Below are 22,023 nucleotides of genomic sequence, written 5' to 3' on the forward strand. Positions count from 1 at the left end.
ATTTTCAGTTATCGGGATTTGCACTGTTTACCCTTACGGAGCACATGAGATCACCCGAAAATTAAGGTTCGTGTTGCTTTGTCTTTATTTTCTATGTTGTGCTTTGTGTACTATTGTTTGTCTGTCTTTTTTGTTTTTTAACCATGGCATTGTTTTTCTTTGATTTATGAATTTAACTGTCCCTCTGGTATCTTTCGCCTCCTTGTTAAAGTTCAGCAGTTATAGGGAAAGTAGAGCGAATTCGTTTTTCTCATAACTAAAAACTAACGTCACTTCATTGGTTGAATTTCAAAATGTTTCCAACTAATTACAAACTGCTGGTGTACTATTTTGAAAATGTTACCAAGAATGCAATAGATCCTGAAATGGCGAATATGTAATATTGAATTGTTGGTCCGAACCCACAATTGTCGTCCCTTGATTTTCGTTGTTCAAAATATAGTCCCTAGTCTTGACAGTGGGTTACTTGCTATTTATTTTTATACCCCTTCCAAATTTATTTCTCAATGTTTAATGCCTCAAATTGCAAGAAGGCGGTGAAAATTTACTGTAAAATAAATTGGGTCCAGAATTTTAAAGGAAAGTAGTGATTTGGTCCAGCTGAAAAAGTTTTAAAATTAGCACTTCGGAAGCTGTAAAAAGATTTCAAGACGCCCTAAACATAAAATTGTCCATAATTTGAGTTAGAGGCGATGAACTTTTCTTTAATATTGATATAATTTGACCCAAAAGTAGTACAACACACTGTAAAAGTTTCTCTGAAAAAGCGCAAGTGGTTTTTATTTTTATTTTCATTTATGTTCTAAAAGAAATGCACTACAAAATAATTGTGGTCTCGGACCTGTTGTGGTGTGTTGTTAAGCTTCTGCACTGCAGTTCAGTTTTATTGTTTTGTGCTTTGATTTTTTTGTCTGCTCATGTTTTGTCAATTTTAAGAAGGCACTGGCGAATATATGTGTACTTATATTAAAGTCGAAGTTTTACATATGATTATACATAGTTTTTTGTCTGATGGTCATTGTCGAGTTGGCTTTTCAGCGGTCAGTAGGCTACATATCACGTGCATCAGGACACCACTCAAAGGGTTAAAGGACAAAATCTTAAATAGCTGGGTCATTCAAAAAAAGTCGATATTATATTGATATTTTATTTTCTATTCATCATTTCTAATTGATACAGGAAGGTCTTTGTTTCAATCAAAATTTTCTCTGTCTGTCTGTCTCACTTTCTCTCAACATTTAAATCTTTGACATTCACAACACTGAGGCAATTTAAACCATCTTTTACCGAATCCTTTTCCTGGACAATAGGTCCAAGCTACGTAGCCCTTGTAGTTCGATGGTGTACAACGATAGTTCTTAGCAGAACAAGGTAGGCCTACGCATGATTTTGTTCTACAAATATATAATAAAGAATAATGTAAATTACGTTTTATTTCCGTGGAGAATTAATACAGATATATATATAAGAAAATACAAAAACACATGTTAAAAGGGTTCATTTCCTATAGCTAAAACTTATTAGTTATAAATCTTTTATCTGTACAAATTTATTCAACAAATTGTAACAATATTTGTTGAGTTATTCCATTGCGCAGTTCAAACAATATATTTTGAGGTTTTGTTTGCTTGTATTACTCAATTTATTTCACTTGACTGGGCGGAGTTTATTCAGTTCGCTCCTAATAAACCAGTCCATCTATAGATGGGTGTTTTATGATACACTCATCAATGCATTGTCCAGTCATTCTTTTCTAAATTCCTTTGAGGTCACTGATAGGTGATTAGAAATAAGTAATAACTATAACGGCAATCATCATAATCACACACATTTTCAAATCGACTGTCCTAATGCAAATTAAAACGTAAGCTCCGCCCGATCAGTTGAAATAACATTGGTAATAAAATACAGCCAGTAATTATATTTAAAATACTTCAAACGCGGGGTGTAAAGACTGACACCAGTTGTTTGTCTAGATATACACCGGTTGTCTTCTCCTGAATGAAAACCTTTAATTCGGATGTCTATCATATTTGTATTACTAGATTTATTTCACTTGACTGGGCGGAAGTTAGCTTATTTAAGACCAGTCCATCTATAGACATGAGTTTTGGGATAAACTCATCATTTATAAAGTGTTCAGTTATTCGTCCCATATCATACACTCGGTTCTTTAGATATGCGTTTGATGACACTGACAAGTGATTAGAATTCAATATATCAATTAAAACGGCAATCCTTCTTATCGCACACATCTTCAAATAAACTGTCCTTATGCAATTAAAACATAAGCTCCGTCCGATCAGTTGAAATAACATTGGTAATACGTATGCACAAAAAGCGTATGAACTCGGAATATTTTAAAAAAATGTCTATCATATTTGTACTCACGCGCAAACAGCGTATGAGAGAGAAGTATTTTAATAAAATTTCTTTCATATTTGTACTTTTTCGCAAACTGTTTATGAAAGCGGAGTGTTTTGATAAATTTTCTACCATATTTGTACTTACGAGCACACAGCGTATGACAGTGGGGTATTCCACCATCTATTGAGAATCCAACACTTTCCTAGACTACTGCTTAGAAAATGCCATCCTCTTGGATAGACTGTGACAAATTTGTGAGGGCAAAGGGATAATGAAAATTGCGAACTGAAAAATAAATATGCCTATAAGCAATAATTTGATTCGCTCTTGGTAATGAAACAAACAACATGGATAAACGATGAGCTGACCTTCTACTTATGATAAAAAGAGGATCAAAGAAACACTATGACAAGTGAATTACAGGTCACACATACAATTGTTGTAATTTAAAAAATTCTTGTTTTAGGTCAAACCTTCTTTAAATGAATAAGTCTTTGACCTTTTTAGCTATAGTTTGTCGGATTTCAGAGTAGCGGTTTATATACAGTTATGGACAAAAAGATTAAAATGATAAAACATCAGTACTTACACAGACGGAAAAAATTCCAGTTTGCTCAAACTTGCCATTTCAGCGGCGTCTTTATCGATCAGTGATTTTGTGTCCCTGTCTAACTTCTCATAAGCACCTTCTATTTCAGCTCTGGAAAGGGTAAAAACGAATTAGTTTTCATTTAAAAAAAACATTTTAGATGCATCAATTTTGCATGTATGTTTGACAAATGCCTTTGTGCGTGTTTGTAAATTAAAAATAAAGGAAGCAATAGAAATTCAATGTTTGTAACGTCCATTATTACACCTAAATGGCGTTTAATGAATGATACAATGTATTCGTAATCCTGTATGGCTACAATATCATATATCTTTTTTATACAAGAAATTTGCTTCAATAAAAAAAAGCGTCTGAAAGACAGAAATAAGCAAACGACATTAGCAACCACAGATATGTGTTTCTGCAATAGTTCAACCTATTTCATGACCCGACTCCAAAAAACTATAAATACTGTGGATACATTTGTTCGTGCGTATCAATTTTCGTGGATTGAGCAAAACTTGCATTTGCGTGGCTACTTGAGTTCTCGCATTTAATTTATTAAATTGTGACAATATGCCCTTCCCCTCCCAAAAGATGTAGAATTAAAACAAAAACGAAACGAATATCAACTTCAGAAAGATTCTTGTTGTTTTATTTTGTTTTTTAACTTACTTTGGATAGCCCTTTTCATCTTCTAATTTTCCTTGAAATGGATCTTCAGTTTTAGCCTCTGATGCACAAATCTGACTGTTGACAACAGCAACAAAACACAACAGAATCCACTGTAATAAGAATACATTATTGAAATGAAAGGCCAAAGAACCTATTAGTGACGGAACGGTTAGAAACAATAATTAGTATTCTAAATTTTCATTCTTCAATCGTTTAAATTTTTTTTAGGAATCTGGTATTCTTATTTCCAGTTGGTTTAATTAATAGTTACATTTAGAATTAAAACGAGGCATTATTGCTCGATTTATTGCCTTCAACATAGTTACGCAAAAAACAATGTAATACTACAGTGAAAACATTTAGCTTTCCATCATTTACTATCATTTTATAGACAAACGTACATGTTTGTCATTATCGAATCAAATGTATTTTTGTGAACACATCGCCTTATATAATATAGGATTTTGATCTATGATTTTAACAAAATTGTTCTTCATTAGCATATGCATTTTATTTTTCATTGGACGTTAAAAAAACTACCAATTAATATATCAAGCTGATGGAGATTTATTTCCACGAGGGTATCACCAGCCCAGTAGTCAGCACTTCTGTGTTGACTTGAGTTATCATTGATATGTTCATAATCATAAATTAACTGTTAACAACACTTCTAACTTTTAAATTACTAAGGGTTTTCTACCTCAGGATTATATTACCTTAGCTGTATTTGGCAAAACTTTTAGGAATTTTCGGCCCTCAATGCTCTCCAACTTCGCACTTTGTTTTGCCTTTTAAATTGTTTTGATTCGAGCGTCACTGGTAAATCTTTTGTAGACGAAACGCGCGTCTGGCGTTTATATAAAATATGAGTATATGTATCTATGATGAGTTTATTAATACAATTTAAGATTGCTTAATGAGCAAGGAACGATACCTTTTACTATTTACTATTGAATAAATACTACCATACGCAACCAGTTTTAATTTCAATATAATTTTTGGCGGTACTTCAACTTTGTTTTATTTAACAAATGCAAGGTGTCAAAAAATGTCAGGGAAACAATTCTAAAATTAACAAATTTCTATCAGGTCACAATGGAAAATTTGATAAAACAAAATAAAAATTAACTGAGAATAAATGTTCAAATCAAGAAACTTTATTTTAAATAATGATATAATCATAAGTATTTGAGAATATATTTAGTGAATAAAGTATATCTATTTATTTATTACTAAATCGAAGTACATGGTAAGTCATATTTTACAGTTTAGAAAATATTCAATCACTTACCAAAATTCTTAGAACAGCCATAGTTGTGATTTCTCTTCTTGAATGAGTCGAGTGTTGTATGATTTGAACTTCGCGGTGTCTTGCCTTTATATCGAAAAAGCATCTATATCATTGGATAAAGGATCGGCAAATGAAAATGAACGTAAACAATTTAAAGTTTGGTCATCGAACCATAAGAAAAGAAATCGACATCACAAAGGAGTGTAGATAATATCAGTATATAATTTAATGGATAATAAGTATGACATGCGCCATAAGGCATGAACTTCTTTATTGAATTAAATACTTAAGTAAAGTAAAACTGCTGATTTTGTTTCCGTAAATAATCCTGGTTGTAAAAAAAAACAGTATTGCTTCAGCAGACTCCATAAGGAAATACATTTACGTTAACTCAACTTATAAAAAATAAGAATTGAAGATCAAAGGAATTGTCAAATGAATTAACAAATCTAAGGTAAACGGGATCAATTAAAATTAAAACGAAATGTGTGTAGGATGGGAAGATTCGCTTGTGTTTTCTTTGTCACTTGTTTAGCAGTGTTTACAGTACTTCCAATAAAATACATGCTTTATGTTTTGAATATTATACTTTACTAAATGAAGAAGACACTAACATTTATTATATATTAACAAAAGAATTTTTCATCAAATAAATATATAAAATGGGTACATACACTCTTTTCAGTATTATCAAGATAAAAAAAAGTCTCAAAATAAAAGAATTAAAAAAATTTGAGACAAAAAGCTTCAAAATAAAACATATATATATCGTCTAAAATATGCTTTTCATCGAAAAACAGTTGGTTGTTTTCAAACAAAAAGAAGATGCATATGGTTGCTGTATGTGTGTTCGCAATGAAATAATACTCAATATGATTTTAACCACGACTACAATTTCTTTTTAGAATATTCACCTTGAATTATAGAACTATCACTTCATCAGTTTGTATTTATATATAAGAGGGACGAAAGATACCAAAGGGACTGTCAAACTCATCAATCTAAAACAAACTAACAACGCCATGGCTAAACATGGAAAAGACAAACAGAAAAACAACAGCACACCTGACACAACATAGAAAAATAAAGAATAAACAACACGAATATAACAGGTGTTCATTGATTTGATTACTCCACCATTGTCTACACACAAAAATGCCTGTACTTAGTGAGGATTATGACAGTTGTTATCCATATATTTGATGAATTGAACTTTTAATTTTGCCTTTTGATTAAGGACTTTTAATTTTTTGTTTTTTATTTTCCTCGGAGTGGGGTATATTTGTTATTTTACTTTTTGAAATTTATAAACTTCACATTTGTCTTAAATGCTGCTATTTTCAACAATCAAAAATATATTACTACTTAAAAAATAAAGCGGAAGATACCGAAGGTATATCTAAAACTCAAATGTCGACGAAAAACAATATAGCAATAAACTGAAAAGCACAAAAGACAAGCTAATCAACACAAAATACGATGACATATAGCTGTTGATTTCTGTCATTTTTGGGGATCTTGTGCAGAGTTGTCTCATTGGTAATCCTACTACATCTTCTTTTTTGTAGATACAAGGTTAGATTGTGTTAGCAAGAAAGAGACAGTGGATATCAAAGGGACGATATAAATGCATAAGCCGAAGATAGACAAAACAAAAACCCACAGAAAATGAGAAATAAAAATAATAAATGGAGCATCAACAGTTAACAATGCACTACATAGATATCTAAAGATTGAGCAACTCCAAAAAAAAGGAGTGTCGAATAGAAAAAAAGAGTGTCGAATAGAAAAAAGAGTGCCAAATAGAAAAAAGAGTGTCGAATAGAAAAAAACGAGTGTCGAATAAAAAAAAAAGAGTGTCGAATAGTAAAAAAAAAGTGTCGAATAGAAAAAAAAGTAGACGAATTCTTAATTAGAACCAAAAACATTTTTTTCTATCATAAATGATGGAAAGGACATAAAGGACATAAACGTGTGTTTTTGTCTATAAGTTCATTGACTAAACACATTTTAAGTCATTTTTAAGGGTTAACTTTTTGGTTTTAAATAAAGAATGAACAAATGGATATTGTAACGTTTGTTATTTTATCATTTTCATTTAAAAAAACGAAAAAGAAAAGAAATACTTTTTTTGTATTTTCAAGATGATGTAATTTACAACAATAAAGATAAATTATTAGTTTAAGCAAGCAACTTTAAAAAAATAAGTTTTGTCAGATGAACATAAATATGTTTTAATAAAGCCTCTACATAAACATAAACTGTTGACAGATATATGCAGAATTATCTGATAATTTTTGAAGCATTAAAATAAAATCAAAGAACTCCTAAAACCATATCATGTTAACCAAGCCCTACTAACTTCACTGGACCGTTGATGTTCGTATATTTTACTGTAAGATTAAATGGATACATGTCCACCAATCAAAATTCTCTATCTTATTTTTCTGACAAGTATTTTACACAAAAATTTTTTAAGGGTACCAAATAATGATAATGTATAGTTTAATTTTAAAAATCTTTTATAAACTATTGAAGAAAAAAAAACAATTTCCATTTTATAATATTGGAGCTGATACTTGAATTCACAAAATTTCAAGCTTTTTCCCAAATAGTTAAATTTTTGCGTTATTATGTGAAAATGTATATGCTTTTTAAAAATTATATAACATAAGAATGTGAAGTATGATTGCCAATGAAGATATCTATCGCCCAAAAACTAACTACAAACACATTGAAGGAACGAAATGACAATGCCAATGAGAAGCCCTTCGAGACGTATTTTGGGTTTTATTTTCTATTCACAAGTTTGGATGAATGTTTTACGCATGATCTCGGGTGAAATCCCGAAAATTAAATACAAGATAATGTGTTCAACATCAGTCATAAAAGAATAACTTTTTTTATACGCAGAAATTTATAACCTTCCAAATATGTTTTACATGTAGCGATGTAAAATTCACATATTACTACTTTCAAGTCTATTCTTGTTATGTTTTATTTATTTATTTTAGTTTTAATTATTTGAAAATCGACGAAGATCATAATGCATAAACAACTTAAACAAAACATAACCTAAACTTTGAAAATATGGTGTACAGTCATAGGACAAAAGTGAGTTCCCATTCAAAAATAATTTTATCATTTCAACTAAAATCGATTTCCAAAAAATTGTTCAAAGTGACTTTTTGGATGACTTTCATATAATAGATACCCTAAGATGTAGAAGTTTAATTGTTTAATGTGTCATAACTTTTGTGATGGATGTTATCATTATCTAATGGGTAAAACACAAATGCAAATTTTATGATTTTATTTTGGTTAGAATACATGGCAAACTTTTCCAGAATTTTTTTTCTCTGAGTTCACCTAGTCAGAAAATAAATATGAGCCTGATTAATATCAGGGCCAAATTAACAATAAAACTTCAAACAATTCTACATATTTTTTTGTTTATTTCATATAAATCAGTGGTGTAGTTATTATGAAATATGTTTTTGAAAAATATTGATTTTAGTTGAAATGATAAGACATTTATTGAGTGATAACTCACTTTTGTCCACTGACTGCACTCTTTTAGGGAAAAAAGAACTACATATAATTCTAATATATCAAATTTTAAAAAGAAAAAAATACCTATGGGATAATCCAAATTTATAAACCGACAAACGATTTTAAAAAGCACGAAGCAATGAACAATATTCAAAATACTACATAGAAAACTAAAAATAAAAATTGATCAACAAGAACTTTACCGAAAATCAGAGTTGAACAGAAAAATTTGTTTTGATATATGATTGAAAGATTAGGATGACAAAAACTATTCGTGTACTTTTTTAAAATATATATTTGATGCATCAACTCAAAATGTAATATTTAGTGAATCCTTTCATGTACAAATTTAAGTACTGTAATTACATTAAACTTAAACAAAAAATAAAATTTTCCATATTTTCATCATTTTATTTGCAAAAAAGGAAAAGAAAATACTTTGGTTTACATGTACTATTATTGGTAGTTGCAATTTATTCTGCATATTAACAGCAGTAAACTTTAATTCTTTTTAAAGGAAGCAACTTACAAAAGAAAACATTAGATATTTTTTATTAGCATTTTAATATTTTGTTTGATGAAGCCGGTAATTAAAATGAAAGTTGTTGACTAAGTTCGTGTTGCTTATTCTTTAGTTTGATATGTTGTCTCATGTGTACTATCGTTTGTCTGTTTGTCTTTTTCATTTTTTGCCATGGTGTTGTCAGTATATTTTCGATTTATGAGTTTGACTGTCCATCTGGTGTCATTTCTCCCTCTTTTAAAAAAGGTTTGATCGCTTGATAATGAAATTCTTTTTAAAATAGCATTGAAATTCATGTTATGTAAACTTTAAACCTAAAACAATTAATAAACATACAACTATAATTACAACATAGATGAACATAACAGCAAAACATCTTTTGCTTCACATGACCATTGATATTTGCATACTTTAACTCTCTAAGATTTCCATAACCAATAGTCCATTTTCAAATTACCGATTTGAATATGTTATTACACATTTTAAAAATAAATGACTTCCCTTTGTCAATTGTAGGCTGGTTTTATACCGGACAAAATTGTTTTGTTTTGCCCATACAAAGCATAAGTTAAACATCGGCGTTTCAACATTTGTATTATAACTGGTGTCGAAGTGTAGAGTTTAACAACAAATTAAATGGATCAAAAAATTTGAAAAACTTACAGGTTACACACAAACCGCACAGATAAATTTACTCCTGTCGATCCTCTTTTTACTCCCTAAATTTGATGCTAAAATGGACAACTGAGTTTACCATACATGATAACAAATTGATTTTTTTCATCTCACTCTTGTTGCATACTTATATGTTATCTGACATGCCATACGATCTAACGTATATCAATGATAAGATATGCCAGGAGTTATGTTCATTTTTGTAGACTGCACAGAAATATGCTACTATTTACTCATAACGCTTACGACATTTTTCTAAATAAAAAATAAAGCTTGCTCGGTTCTATAACTCAGGAAGGGTATACTGTAGACAAATCGCGCTATTTCACTTTAAAACTAATTTTTTGTGACTCTTTAAGTAATTGAATCACACAAGTCACAGGTTCAAGATCTCTAAGGTCTTCGTCACGAGTAGGAAAATTAATTGTTGCAGCTTTTCACTTTCTCATTACTTAGAACCATCATATCCTTCAAATTCATCTGCCATGGTCAACCATGTAAATAAACAACGACCTTTGAAATTTATCAGTTCCCTTTTTCCCTATTCTGTTTTCATTAAAAGAAGAACGAAAGATACCAGAGGGACAGTCAAACTCATAAATCGAAAATAAACTGACAACGCCATGGCTAAAAATGAAAAAGACAAACAGACAAACAATAGTACACATGACACAACATTGAAAACTAAAGAATAAACAACACGAACCCCAATATGACAATTGTATTACTTTGAATATATTTTGAAAAAACAGTCGGAAGATATCAAAAGGACAATAAAAATTCAATAGACCGATAAAACCATGACAAAACAAGGAGAAACAACGAAAAGACAGTATATAAAACACTAAAGAGAAAACTAAAGATCAGGCACCATGAACTTGAAGATAATGTTATCTAGACTTTTGTTTCATACATAACTAACATTGTTGTTTTCATAAATGATGAAAATGATGCAATTATAAACAATTCCAATATCCAAGAGTTTTTATATCTTTATAACGAAATTTGTTTTGCATTAGACAAAATATTATACTCTTTTTTCAGGTACAAATTTTAGTATTTACTTTAAACTTTAATAAAAACTAAGTGTTTCCTTATTTTTATTATTTTCTTAAAAAGAAAAAGATAAAGTTTGATAAAAATGCACTAAATTATTATTTAAAGGAAACAACTTTTAACAAATATTTTTTTGTTTGCCGAAAACAGTTTACTTCGCAACTCGTTTGAATACTTTTTTTAGTAATGAAATAAATTTGTTGACAATATTTACCAATGATCGCCTGATAATAAAATTTAAAAATAGCACTAAAATACACACAAAAGACATTTAATATAAACCTAGCCCTTCTGACATGAATTAACATAACATCAGTTAAAATCTTATCAACATTTTGCTTCAGTGGACAATTGAAATCCGCAAACGCTCACTCTTATTTTGATTGGATATAATATCCACCAATCACAATTCTCCATCCAGTATAAATACAACGAACGGCGCTTAATTCAAATTATCAACATATTCAGCAGCAACGATATTGATCCAAGATGAAAATATTAAGAACATTGGTACGTATCTATTTCTATTTTAATTCATATATTATTCTATAGAAATTATTTTATAGTTATAACTGATTTTTGAATATGATATTTGAACATAATATGTTAACTTTACATACTAGTGCCTCTAATTCTCATGTTCAAAATGGTTCTCCATAAGTATTTCATTTATTCATTTTTATTTTTATTTTTTAGTATTTATTGACCTCTCGTTTACTTGATAATGCAATTATTTTCTTGTACTATTTATTTATATCTTTATTTTTGTATTTTTCAACTATTTTTTTTTACCATTTATATATTTTGATTATTTATCTATGTATCTATGCCATTATCTTTAAATGGTAAGCAATCAAGCAAAGGACATTTAAAAACTGCTGATTATTGTCAAGTTCCATTTGCAATGTTTGATCTAATTCAGATATGGTACCTTAGTCATATTCATTGTTTGTGGAGAAAAAAACGCAGGTTTTTGGCATTAAAAACACCCTCTGTGCAAAAAGCAGTACGACACTTAGATTCATAAGACGTTTAAAAAACTAAAAATCGTCCGTCAACATCCATTGGAACATTGAATTGTCATTTCATAAAACTAAAGTTAAGTTTGTATACATGTTTTTTGGTTGTTTTTTTTTTATCTTTGATGATTTCACATTTGTGCTCTGAAAAAAAGTGCAAACTAAGTAAACTGTATTTGATAAATGCATATTAAAATGCAGGTGCTTGTTGACATAATTGATTTGTATTATCAATACCTTCGTTTTTTAGGTATTCTTCTGTGTCTTGGCATATGGTTTCTGCCAAGAAGAAGACCAATGTGATTCTCAGTATAATGATGATATTCTAGCAGGATTTGATTTCGATGATGCCGATAAATACCCTGAGTGAGTTAGCTTCACCTATGATGTTTTGTCTTATCATATGGCGTTTATATATTAATTAATCTTTAATTTAATTTGTTTCTTTAAAATGTTCTTAGTCTTATCAATTTTATTTCAAGAAACTAATTCATAAATGATTTGGTATATATATATTATTTTATAAAATAAAGTAATTCCGAGAATCCCGTATCACGATGATTTTTTTTTTATCTCTTTTATATACCATTTTCTACATACGAATGCAAATGAATTTCAAACAATTTACGATTCTTCACTTTTAAAAGCATTTTGAATGCATGGTCTTCCATTTTCTACATAAGAAAATGGGGAGAGATCCGTTTGCGCCAAAAATGCGTCCTTTTGTGCCACAACTTTTTTCTCCAATTCTCTAATGCTACGTTTGCGCCCCCTGTTTTAAAATTACATGGTATCATTTGCGCCAAAGATAAAACATACGATTGCGCCAATTTGAAGAAAAATGACTCCCCTCCTCTTTTATCGGACTTGAAACCGACAGTTTACACGGCAAATGTGTCCTTTTCTGAAACATACTTTCTTCTTACTGCTAATGAATGGGTATTCCTTATATAATGTATGTAGTAGCTTGTAACTTCACTTTATTGTCCAGAAAAATAAAAAATGAAGGATACAATGCATACGACAGTTCATAATAATTATCCGTGGAATGCTTTTGCTTCATTACTTGTACGTCTTGCGGTAGATAGAGTTTCAGGCCGGATGGTGGAACAAAGCACGGTGTCATCAACATATTTGGATAAAACATGATCAGCAAAAGCTTCTGTTTTCTTCTCTTTTGGCATATCGTGTATTTAATATTCAGCAAAGCAATAAGTTTTATTCTCTCTCTGTACATAGACTGTCTATTGCATTTTAAGTCATTTCTCCCTAGATGCTCATCTTCATTGTGAAATATCTCCGACCATCTGATACTATTTAAGCCAAAAATAAATTTACATATTAATCATTTAAATTTATAATTATAGATATTTGTACAGGTAAATTGGCGCAAATGAGTTCCGATTATTGGCGCAAATGATACATTTGGAAAACAAAATTTGGCGCAAATGATACCCCTGAAAAACAGTAATTGGCGCAAAAAGACTGCTGCCAGAAAATGCATGTACCAAGTCAGGAATATGACAGCTGTTATCCATTCGTTTTATGTTTTTGAACTTTGATTTGCCATTTCCGTTTTGAATTTTCCTCGGAGTTCGGTATTTATGTTATTGTAAAGCTAGCATGAAATATTTCCATGCTGATATATTTGTGATGTTGATTAAGCTTAATTACTCTAAAACTTATTCTATTGTAGAGGTGAAATAGCTGGGGCGGAAAAAGAACTCTCTAAACAGAATGCAAGAGATTATGAGCAGTTAAAGAGTGACAAAGATGCTGCACAAAGCCTCATTTCTTTAAATATCAAAGAGCAGTGGATCGCACCACCGTAAGATAAATACATTACCATATGCATCATTTTAATTGATTTTCACATTCATGCTTAACTCTGGACCACATTTTTATGCCCCTGCTACGATAGTAGAGGATGTTGTGTTTTCTGGTCGTTCGATTGTCCGTCTGTCCGCTTCATGTTCACGTGTTTTAGCTAGGTAGTTTTTGAGGTAGTTGACGTCCGAACAGCTTGAAACTTAGTACACATCACATGCTCCCTATGATATGATTTTTCTTATTTTATTGACAAATAAGAGTTTTTATCCCAATTTCAAGGTCCATTGAACATAGAAAATGATAGTGCGAGTGGGCATCTGTGTACTCTGCACACATTTTTGTTTTGAATTTTTACTTGGAAGTGTTTTCGTTCTTGTATTTTTTCATTAATGACATAAATTGCTGACAGAACACAAAAAAGTTCTGCTATTTAAAGCTCAAAATTATTGCTTTCAATGGTAGGTACACGCTGTATTTGGCAAAACTTTTAGGAAATTTTGGTCCTCTTTGCTCTTCAACTTCGTACTTTATTTGGCCTTGATTCGAGGGTCACTGGTAAGTCTTTTGAATACAAACCGTGCGTCTGGTGTAAATATTAAATTTCAATCCTGGTATAAGAATAAGAATAAGAATAAGAATACTTTATTAATCCAATTATGGACCCTTGCGGGTTTTAAATTTCATACAATGATTACAATGATTTGTCATAACAATGAAATAATAAAATGAAATACATGACAATAGAACACTGAACAGTTATTGCATGCACATGGAATAGAAAGTAATATGGGAGACAATCAATTTCTGTAAGGATTATTCCCCTTTAAACAGATGTGGTGTTTTGAGTTGCATAAAAATGATATGCAGCCCCAACTGATAAGATATAAAGGTATTGTTCTCCCATGTACACACAGCAACCAATTACTAGATATTTATGTATATAATTATATTTTTTGACAATTGCAAGAATATGATTAGCACCTTAGAGTTTTACTGCAGTTTGTTAATGCATATATAAGTATTTACATATTTATGACGAGTTTCTTTACATCATATAAGTATATGTATATATTTGATTGTAAATATGAATTATAGACATAAAAACTCCATAAAAGAGAGGCAAAATGTACCAGAATTAAATTCAAACTCATAAGTCGAAACGAAACCGACATAACTATGGAAAAGAAAAAAACACCCCAAAAAACGACTAACAAACACAGGAACACAAAAAAATAAAGAAAACTAAAGACTGAGCAACAGAAACTCTACCAATGTATGTGTGCTGCTTCGTTGTCTCTTCAAGACTTTCAAAATTGGTCAAATAGCTTCTAATTATTAACAAAAACAACTTAGACTGTGATATCATTATGTTCCTTTTTCGGTGATGTATATTTCACAATTCCTAGGCCTCTATATTTATAAATATATTTGATATCTATCGGAAAGTTGTCTCATTGGCGTTTATACCAACTCTTCTTATTTTCAAATTTGATTTTTTTAGACAACCTGCTAATGCATCGATGTGTGAGTCTAAGTTCAGATCATTGAATATTGGTAAAACATTTTGGTATTATGGTAAAAAGTGTTACGTGCTGAAACCCTGGTGGAATACTGTTTTTACAGCTATAACGTATGCTGACTGCAAGTAAGTTATCAATTATTATCTTATCTCCTATACATTTCTAGGAATATGATTGGTTAACAGCGTCCTCGTGGAAACCGTGTATATTTAATATCAGGTTATTTGGGAGGCGGGGCATATTTCATACACGGTTAGTCAATTAGTATTAACCTTCAAATTATGTAAATATACTTATGTTTTTTCTTGTTTGAGTGGTTAAAACTATAGTCATTTGTTGTGCCCTTTATATCTTGTTGTTCGGTGTGAGCCTATGCTCCGTGTTGAAGACCGTATTTTGACCTATAATGGTTTACCTTTAAAAACTGCGACTTAGACGGAGATTTGTCTCATTGGCACTTGTACCAGATCTTTTATATCTTTTTATGACAAGGTACCTTACTCTTAGACATCACTGGTTCATATTTGATCCAATACCTTTTCCAGAATGACGAGTTGTCTTTGTCAACACTGTTGTAATCCTTGAAAGATAAACACATCGTATATTGGTTTCAAGAATTTTCATTCTTGTAATATACCAATTTTCGTGGTTTTCGTGGGTACAGGTGAACCACGAATTCAAACGTTCAACGAATTACACATTTTCTATAGGCTTTGTTCTAGTATGCAGATATTGGCAAAACCACGAATTAAATCAAATATCCACGAAAATGCTGGTTTTTGTCAATCCACGAAAATTGATACCCACGAAAATAAATGAGTCCACAGTAGGACATCCTGAATCAATGACCACAATGTTTTGGTGTATATATAACAAATCTACACAGAATGCTTTCATAAATACAAACTACTTGACCCATAATTGTTAACACACATTGTGACTTGAAAGGAGAGTTGTCTCATTTCTCATTGGCATTCATATCACATTTTCTTATTCATACTTTACTCATTTCAGACCACAATATTGTAAGAATGTTCCTTGCATGTCCTGGATGTTCCCATACAGATATAGGTGTGTACAAAGCAACTATAAAATCTTCAACATTTGGCTTTACTGTCCACAACCATTCCCACGTATACACAGACTACAACTGAAAGCTCCACAATGTTGTGAATGCAGGAAATTCAAAGCACCTTGGATTGCATTGGAGGATTTAACCAAAGGATAGAGAGATGAGCATGTACTTACAGTTTGAATCACACACTTAGAGCTACAAGAAATTCAACTGCATATTGCGACGAAGACATTATTTCGGATTCTGTTTTTTAGAAATGACATGTTTTGAAGAAGAAAAAAACATGTAATTTTCTTTCACTTATTATATAATCAGTATTTTATAAATAAAAATATTTTTGTTCAATTACTTGAAACTGTTATCATTGGAATTGCCTCTAAACACTCCCCTAGTATATCTTGCCCGATTATACAACCTTTGCACTTCAAAGCAAAATTCCTTGGGACCAACCTTATTGCATTTCATGAACTAATATAGAAAAACATTTCACTATTTCTTCAAGTATTACAATTAGAATTCATTATTGTTTTATATAATTTCATGTATGTTTGTAAGTAATTATCATTGTTTTTAAAATACGAATAAAGTTCTTTAAATCTGGTTTATGCTGACATGTTTAATTTGTCTCTAAAAAGCATCTTATTACCTTAAACTTGCCATCACCAAGACGGTTCCTGGATTTATAAACTGTTTATAAAACGAAAGAGAAGATCACGGTACTAAGAACCAAAACTCAAATAAATCGTAATACACTATGACCAAAATGTAGAACGTCGGGTTTTCTATGAATACTGCAACTAAATATTGAGAGAAAGACACGAAACCAACCAAAAAAAATGACTTCCTTTCAACACTATACAAATGAAACTACAATTGAGAAACCCAGGGAGGAATTCATGTTCTTCTGCAGGAAGTTGCAGTTCTTGTTCCACCATTGTGATGTTTAGTAAAATAGAGGCGAAAGATGCAAGAGGGACATTCAAACTTATAAGTCGAATATAAACTGACAACGCCATTGCTAAAACAAACACCAACATACAATTAATAGTACACAAAACATAGAATAGAAACTAAAGATTTCGCAGCACGAACATTATCAAAACTTAGGGTGGAACTTGTGTGCTCCGAAAGGGAAAGCAGATCATGTTCCATGTGGCACCCGTCGTGTGGCTCATGTTTGTACAAACACGGTACTAGGTATAATTTGGGAGGTCAGACGTGTGAAAAGGAAACCTGCATATGACGCTCATAGGTAACTGAACAAATACATTGTCCTCTCGAAGTACTGCTGTAAAGTTGCTTTTTATATTATTTGCACTTTTTTTTTTTATCAAAAAAAGCAGTTTCTTGCACAAATGATAACGTATCTTACATATTTATTTCAATCTTGGAAATAAATCTGTTTGTCAAAATTTAACACCATATTCATGTGAAAAAGGAGGTCTCATTCGTATATATTTTTTTAACAGAATGCTAAAAAAAAATATCAGGAAATGAAAATGTAATTAACTCCGTCTCATTAATTCTAGTTGTGTCGGTCTAAAGGTACCAGCATTGTGTTACATTTCCAGTTTCCGGATCATCAAATCATGGAGTGAAATAAAATAATTAATTTTTTTCTTATCCTTTTTCTTGACTATTTTTTTCTGTTTTATTAAATCTAAAGCAAGGAACACAAAGTCCAGTATAGTTGTCGTTAGTTGCTATATAAATAAAAAAGAAGATGTGGTATGATCGCAAATGAGACAGCCCTCCACAAGAGAACAAATGACACATAAATTAACAACTATAGGTCAGTATACGACTTTCAACAATGAGCACATCCCATTCCGCAGTCAGATATAAAAGGCCCCGAAATCAAAAATGTTAAACAATTCAAATAAGTTAACTAACGGCATAATTTATGTAAAAAAAAAATGAAAAAAAATAAATATGTAGCACGATCAAAAAACAACAACCACTTAATTACATGCTTCTCACTTTGGACAGGCACGTACATACAGAATGTGGCGGTGTTACACATGTTAAAGAGATCTCAACCCTCCATTTACATGGAACAGTGGTGTAACAGTACAACATAAGAACAAACTAGAAAAATCAGTCGAAAAAGGCTCATCAGATGGATACAAATAGAAATACATCTACGAAAAGCGTGGACGTAGCCGGGTATTTGTATATCCCAACATTTACAGCGAGTTCCGAACCACTAACAACTAATAAAAAAAAATATTCATCTAAGACTAAATTATTAATCGGTACACATCCAATGATCCTATAGATTTAGCGTACAGACGACATGAACAGTCAGAGAAAAACATGACTTGCGCAATGCCAAGATACAAGTGTCGACAGATTGTATATCCATGAAGGTGTATATGTATAAGACAATAATATTTAGTTTGCATTTAATTTTCTGATAAAAAAAATTCAATACTAATACCAACAAAAACTGTATTTAATTATATAATTACAGTAATGAATTGATAACCTGGCTGGTATATTTAACTGGTTTTTTTTTTCAAGAAATCGTTTTGACTTACGAAGGGTAGCTGATTTAATTTAGTAAATTGTTCCACATTCTGTTACTAAGGGGCCTTTTGTAGCTTATCATACGATAAATGTTTTTACAGTTGTTGAAAATCGTGTTAAGACAGTTTATAACAGCATTATTTACATTTGATCCTGACTGATTGATAGCTTTTACTTAACGGCCAGTGGCAAATATTTCATGCATGTTTAGATACATTAATTAACAGCAGTTATATAATTATGACGGCGTGCACAAAGCTCAATCCACAAACGTAACGTCTTCAAATTACTAAAACCATTTACGACGTCGGCATTTTCCACCAGCTAGAAAACAAGCGCGTAACAAAAACACTGCTGGACACCTAGTTTATCACATTACTTTAAATATTAACGTTCAACATATTTCTTTTTTCTTTCAAACAAAAATGTGCAGCAAATGCACATTCTGGAAATATAAATAAATATATGCTACGAGCAGTGAAATGGAAATGATTAACGACTATGTCGTGGACCCTTTTCAGAAAATAGCGTTAAAACGTAATTTCTTTAGATTGTAACATAATAGCTGGACATTAAAAAAAATTCAGGTGTTCGGACTGGACTATCAAATCATTTATATTTTGCAGATTATTTTAAACCTCTGGTTATGCACATTTGGAATACCAAATTATTTTGAAAATAAAAAGATTGCCATTACATATTTTTTCTTGCCGATTCTTCCATTTCAATTAATATTCTTTTCTAATAAAATTGAGAAAGGAAATGGTGAATATGTCAAAGCGACAACCACCCGACCATAGAGCAGATAACAGCCGAAGGCAACCAATGGGTCTTCAATGTAGCGAGAATTCCCGCACCCGTACGTGTCCTTCAGCTGGCCCCTAAAAATATGCATAATAGTACAGTGATAATGGACGTCATACTAAACTCCGAATTATACACAAGAAACTAAAATTTAAAATCATACAAGACTAACAAAGGCCAGAGGCTCCTGACTTGGGACAGGCGCAAAATTGCGGCGGGGTTAAACATGTTTATGAGATCTCAACCCTCCCCCTATACCTCTAGCCAATGTAGAAAAGTAAAAGAATAACAATACGCACATTAAAATTCAGTTCAAGAGAAGTCCGAGTCCGATGTCAAAAGATGTAACAAAAGAAAATAAATAAAATGACAATAATACATAAATAACAACAGACTACTAGCAGTTAACTGACATGCCAGCTCCAGACCTCAATTAAACTGATTGAAAGATTATGTCTTCATCATATGAATATCAGGCACAATCCCTCCCATTAGGGGTTTAGTATCATACTATCATAAAATATATGAGAAGAACATAACCCGTGTCATGCCAACAACTGTTTTTTTTTAGAAATAAATGTGTTTAGTTCCGATGCAAAGACCCTATCAGTGAATCAATATTAAAGCCAAAATATGCAATCTTTAATGACCTGACAACAGTATCGTAACTATGTCCCCTTCTAATAAGTCTATTTAAAGGTTTTGTTAGTTTCTGAGGAGAATACTGACATTTTTGTGCTTTATAAAGAATATTTCCATAAAAAATTGGATGTGAAATACCTGAACGTATAAGATGTCTGCATGTTGAGTTATATTTACTAATAACTACTACTACTACTTACACATAACGAAGATCATTCCCAACTTATCTATCATGATCGTTTTTGATTGTTTTTGCGATAAATTTCGTGTGATGTCCGAGTCAAAATCCATACAATTTTTCTTTTATGAAAATCCAGGAAAATTTGTTGATTTTGTATAATTTTTAGGTAAAAAAAACTAATTTATGCTTATTCAATGTTACAAGTTGCACTGTACTTTTGCCGTTATTCTATATGTCCGTTTCATGCTTTATAGATTAAATTTTAATTTACCTTACTAGCAATTTGGATTTTAATAGAGTGCATTCATCACTTTATCATAACAAGAATCTTATTTTTATTCTTATTCAAAAATATTTTAAACACGGTTGTATAAAACTATTAAAAAAGCGAATTTTACAGTTGCCGTTAACTTTGTGCACGCCGTCATTATATTAGGTAATCAACAATTATGAAGGGCAGTAAATAATGTTATTTTATGTTCTCTAGCTAGTTGTAACAATTTCTGTTTATAAAATGTAGGTACCGAAATATAAGTAAACTAAACAGAAAGACGACGACGAAAACCCTTTGATGTGCTTCACAATAGGCGGCAGGAGTACTTTTGAGCCAATTACTGTTTTTCGGGGGTATCATTTCCGCCAAATTTAGTTTTTTTCAAATGTATCACTATGATTGCGCCAATATTCGGAACTGATTTGCGTCAATTTAGCCGCTGAAACGTTGTATGTGCAGCGAGTTACAAATGCCAGACTGTGTAAACAATATATTGTACGACTGTACCTCGTATATTTTATTTTTGGCGCAAATGATACTATGTAATTTTAAAATCAGTGGTGCAAACGTAGCATTAGAGAAAAAAGTTGTGGGGCAAAAGGACGCATATTTGGCACAAACGAATTAATTTCTCCCCTTATAATTGTGTTTGTTTTAGAGATACTTTTTACCAAAGAAACTCCGGAACTTGGACCAGTTTTAGGTTCACTGAATAAAATGCCTATGAATATGCTAATAAGCAAATAGACAAACTGTTTCCGTCTTGGGGAACCAAAATTTATTTAACTCTACCTCGGAAAGTGGGGTTGGAAAATCATATTTTAATTAACCTTTTTCGAACTTTTAAAAGGAACATTATTATGTTTGGGCTCAGAGAAAAGTAAGATATAATTTCTGATTGAGCGTGCTCGTAAGTTAATTTAATGTTAATTTCTTCATATAAGATAAAAAAAGAAAAGAAAAAAAAGGAGGTTAATTTATTCCTATGATTTTCAGTATTAAGGGAGGGAGGTCAGTGTACATTACAGAGCTCTATCTATTTATGGGGGAAATCAGAATGTAATTCTTATTATAATAGGCAGTGCCGGGCTTATTCGCCGGCGCATACAAAACAGGCTGAAATATGTTATTTTGCCGGCTCTAGGTGAAGATCGGTGAACTGAAGACAATTTTGCCGGCAAAACGATTTTGCTGATGAAAAGATATGCAATTCAAAGAATTAACTTTTATTTTTCACATTTATGATTTTGAAGCAATCATTTTCATTGAATACAGGTTAATAGAATCAGAGTTTAATGTTTAAAGTAATAAAACTTTATTTGAGATTTTTTACTATTGTTTTTTTTTCTTTTTAAGCTTACAAATAAGTCTGATACATCATTAATTGCTTTACTTCTGGTAATTAATGGATTCTCAATAGT

General features: G+C 31.0%; 3 protein-coding genes across 3 annotated transcripts in view; 2 read left to right on the top strand and 1 right to left on the bottom strand.

Moving 5' to 3' along the window:
* The window catches only part of LOC134690917 (mitochondrial nicotinamide adenine dinucleotide transporter SLC25A51-like), a 54,268-nt gene that overhangs the window by 22,534 nt on the left and 9,711 nt on the right, over positions 1 to 22,023 (top strand). The gene's annotated exons all lie outside the window — the stretch shown is intronic.
* Positions 1,134 to 5,053, bottom strand: LOC134690921 (uncharacterized). The gene is made up of 5 exons (XM_063551095.1): positions 4,923 to 5,053; positions 3,632 to 3,741; positions 2,957 to 3,067; positions 2,512 to 2,652; positions 1,134 to 1,394 (listed from the first exon to the last, which is right to left on the bottom strand). The coding sequence occupies exons 1-5, from the start codon at positions 4,941 to 4,943 to the stop codon at positions 1,232 to 1,234; spliced, it is 546 nt and encodes a 181-aa protein (XP_063407165.1). The 5' UTR covers positions 4,944 to 5,053; the 3' UTR covers positions 1,134 to 1,231.
* On the top strand, positions 11,177 to 16,777 carry LOC134690919 (uncharacterized). The gene is made up of 5 exons (XM_063551093.1): positions 11,177 to 11,238; positions 11,998 to 12,113; positions 13,444 to 13,575; positions 15,079 to 15,222; positions 16,112 to 16,777. The coding sequence occupies exons 1-5, from the start codon at positions 11,218 to 11,220 to the stop codon at positions 16,323 to 16,325; spliced, it is 627 nt and encodes a 208-aa protein (XP_063407163.1). The 5' UTR covers positions 11,177 to 11,217; the 3' UTR covers positions 16,326 to 16,777.

Source organism: Mytilus trossulus, chromosome 11 (assembly GCF_036588685.1).
Source record: "Mytilus trossulus isolate FHL-02 chromosome 11, PNRI_Mtr1.1.1.hap1, whole genome shotgun sequence".
NCBI classification, from domain to species: domain Eukaryota; kingdom Metazoa; phylum Mollusca; class Bivalvia; order Mytilida; family Mytilidae; genus Mytilus; species Mytilus trossulus.

Coding starts and splice junctions, on each gene's coding strand:
- LOC134690919 (XM_063551093.1), top strand. CDS start 11,218: ATGAAAATATTAAGAACATTG. Junction 12,114..13,443: donor GATGCCGATAAATACCCTGA/GTGAGTTAGCTT, acceptor ATTCTATTGTAG/AGGTGAAATAGCTGGGGCGG. Junction 13,576..15,078: donor GAGCAGTGGATCGCACCACC/GTAAGATAAATA, acceptor TGATTTTTTTAG/ACAACCTGCTAATGCATCGA.
- LOC134690921 (XM_063551095.1), bottom strand. CDS start 4,943: ATGGCTGTTCTAAGAATTTTG. Junction 3,068..3,631: donor GATGAAAAGGGCTATCCAAA/GTAAGTTAAAAA, acceptor TACCCTTTCCAG/AGCTGAAATAGAAGGTGCTT. Junction 2,653..2,956: donor CTGGAATTTTTTCCGTCTGT/GTAAGTACTGAT, acceptor TTTATTTTTCAG/TTCGCAATTTTCATTATCCC.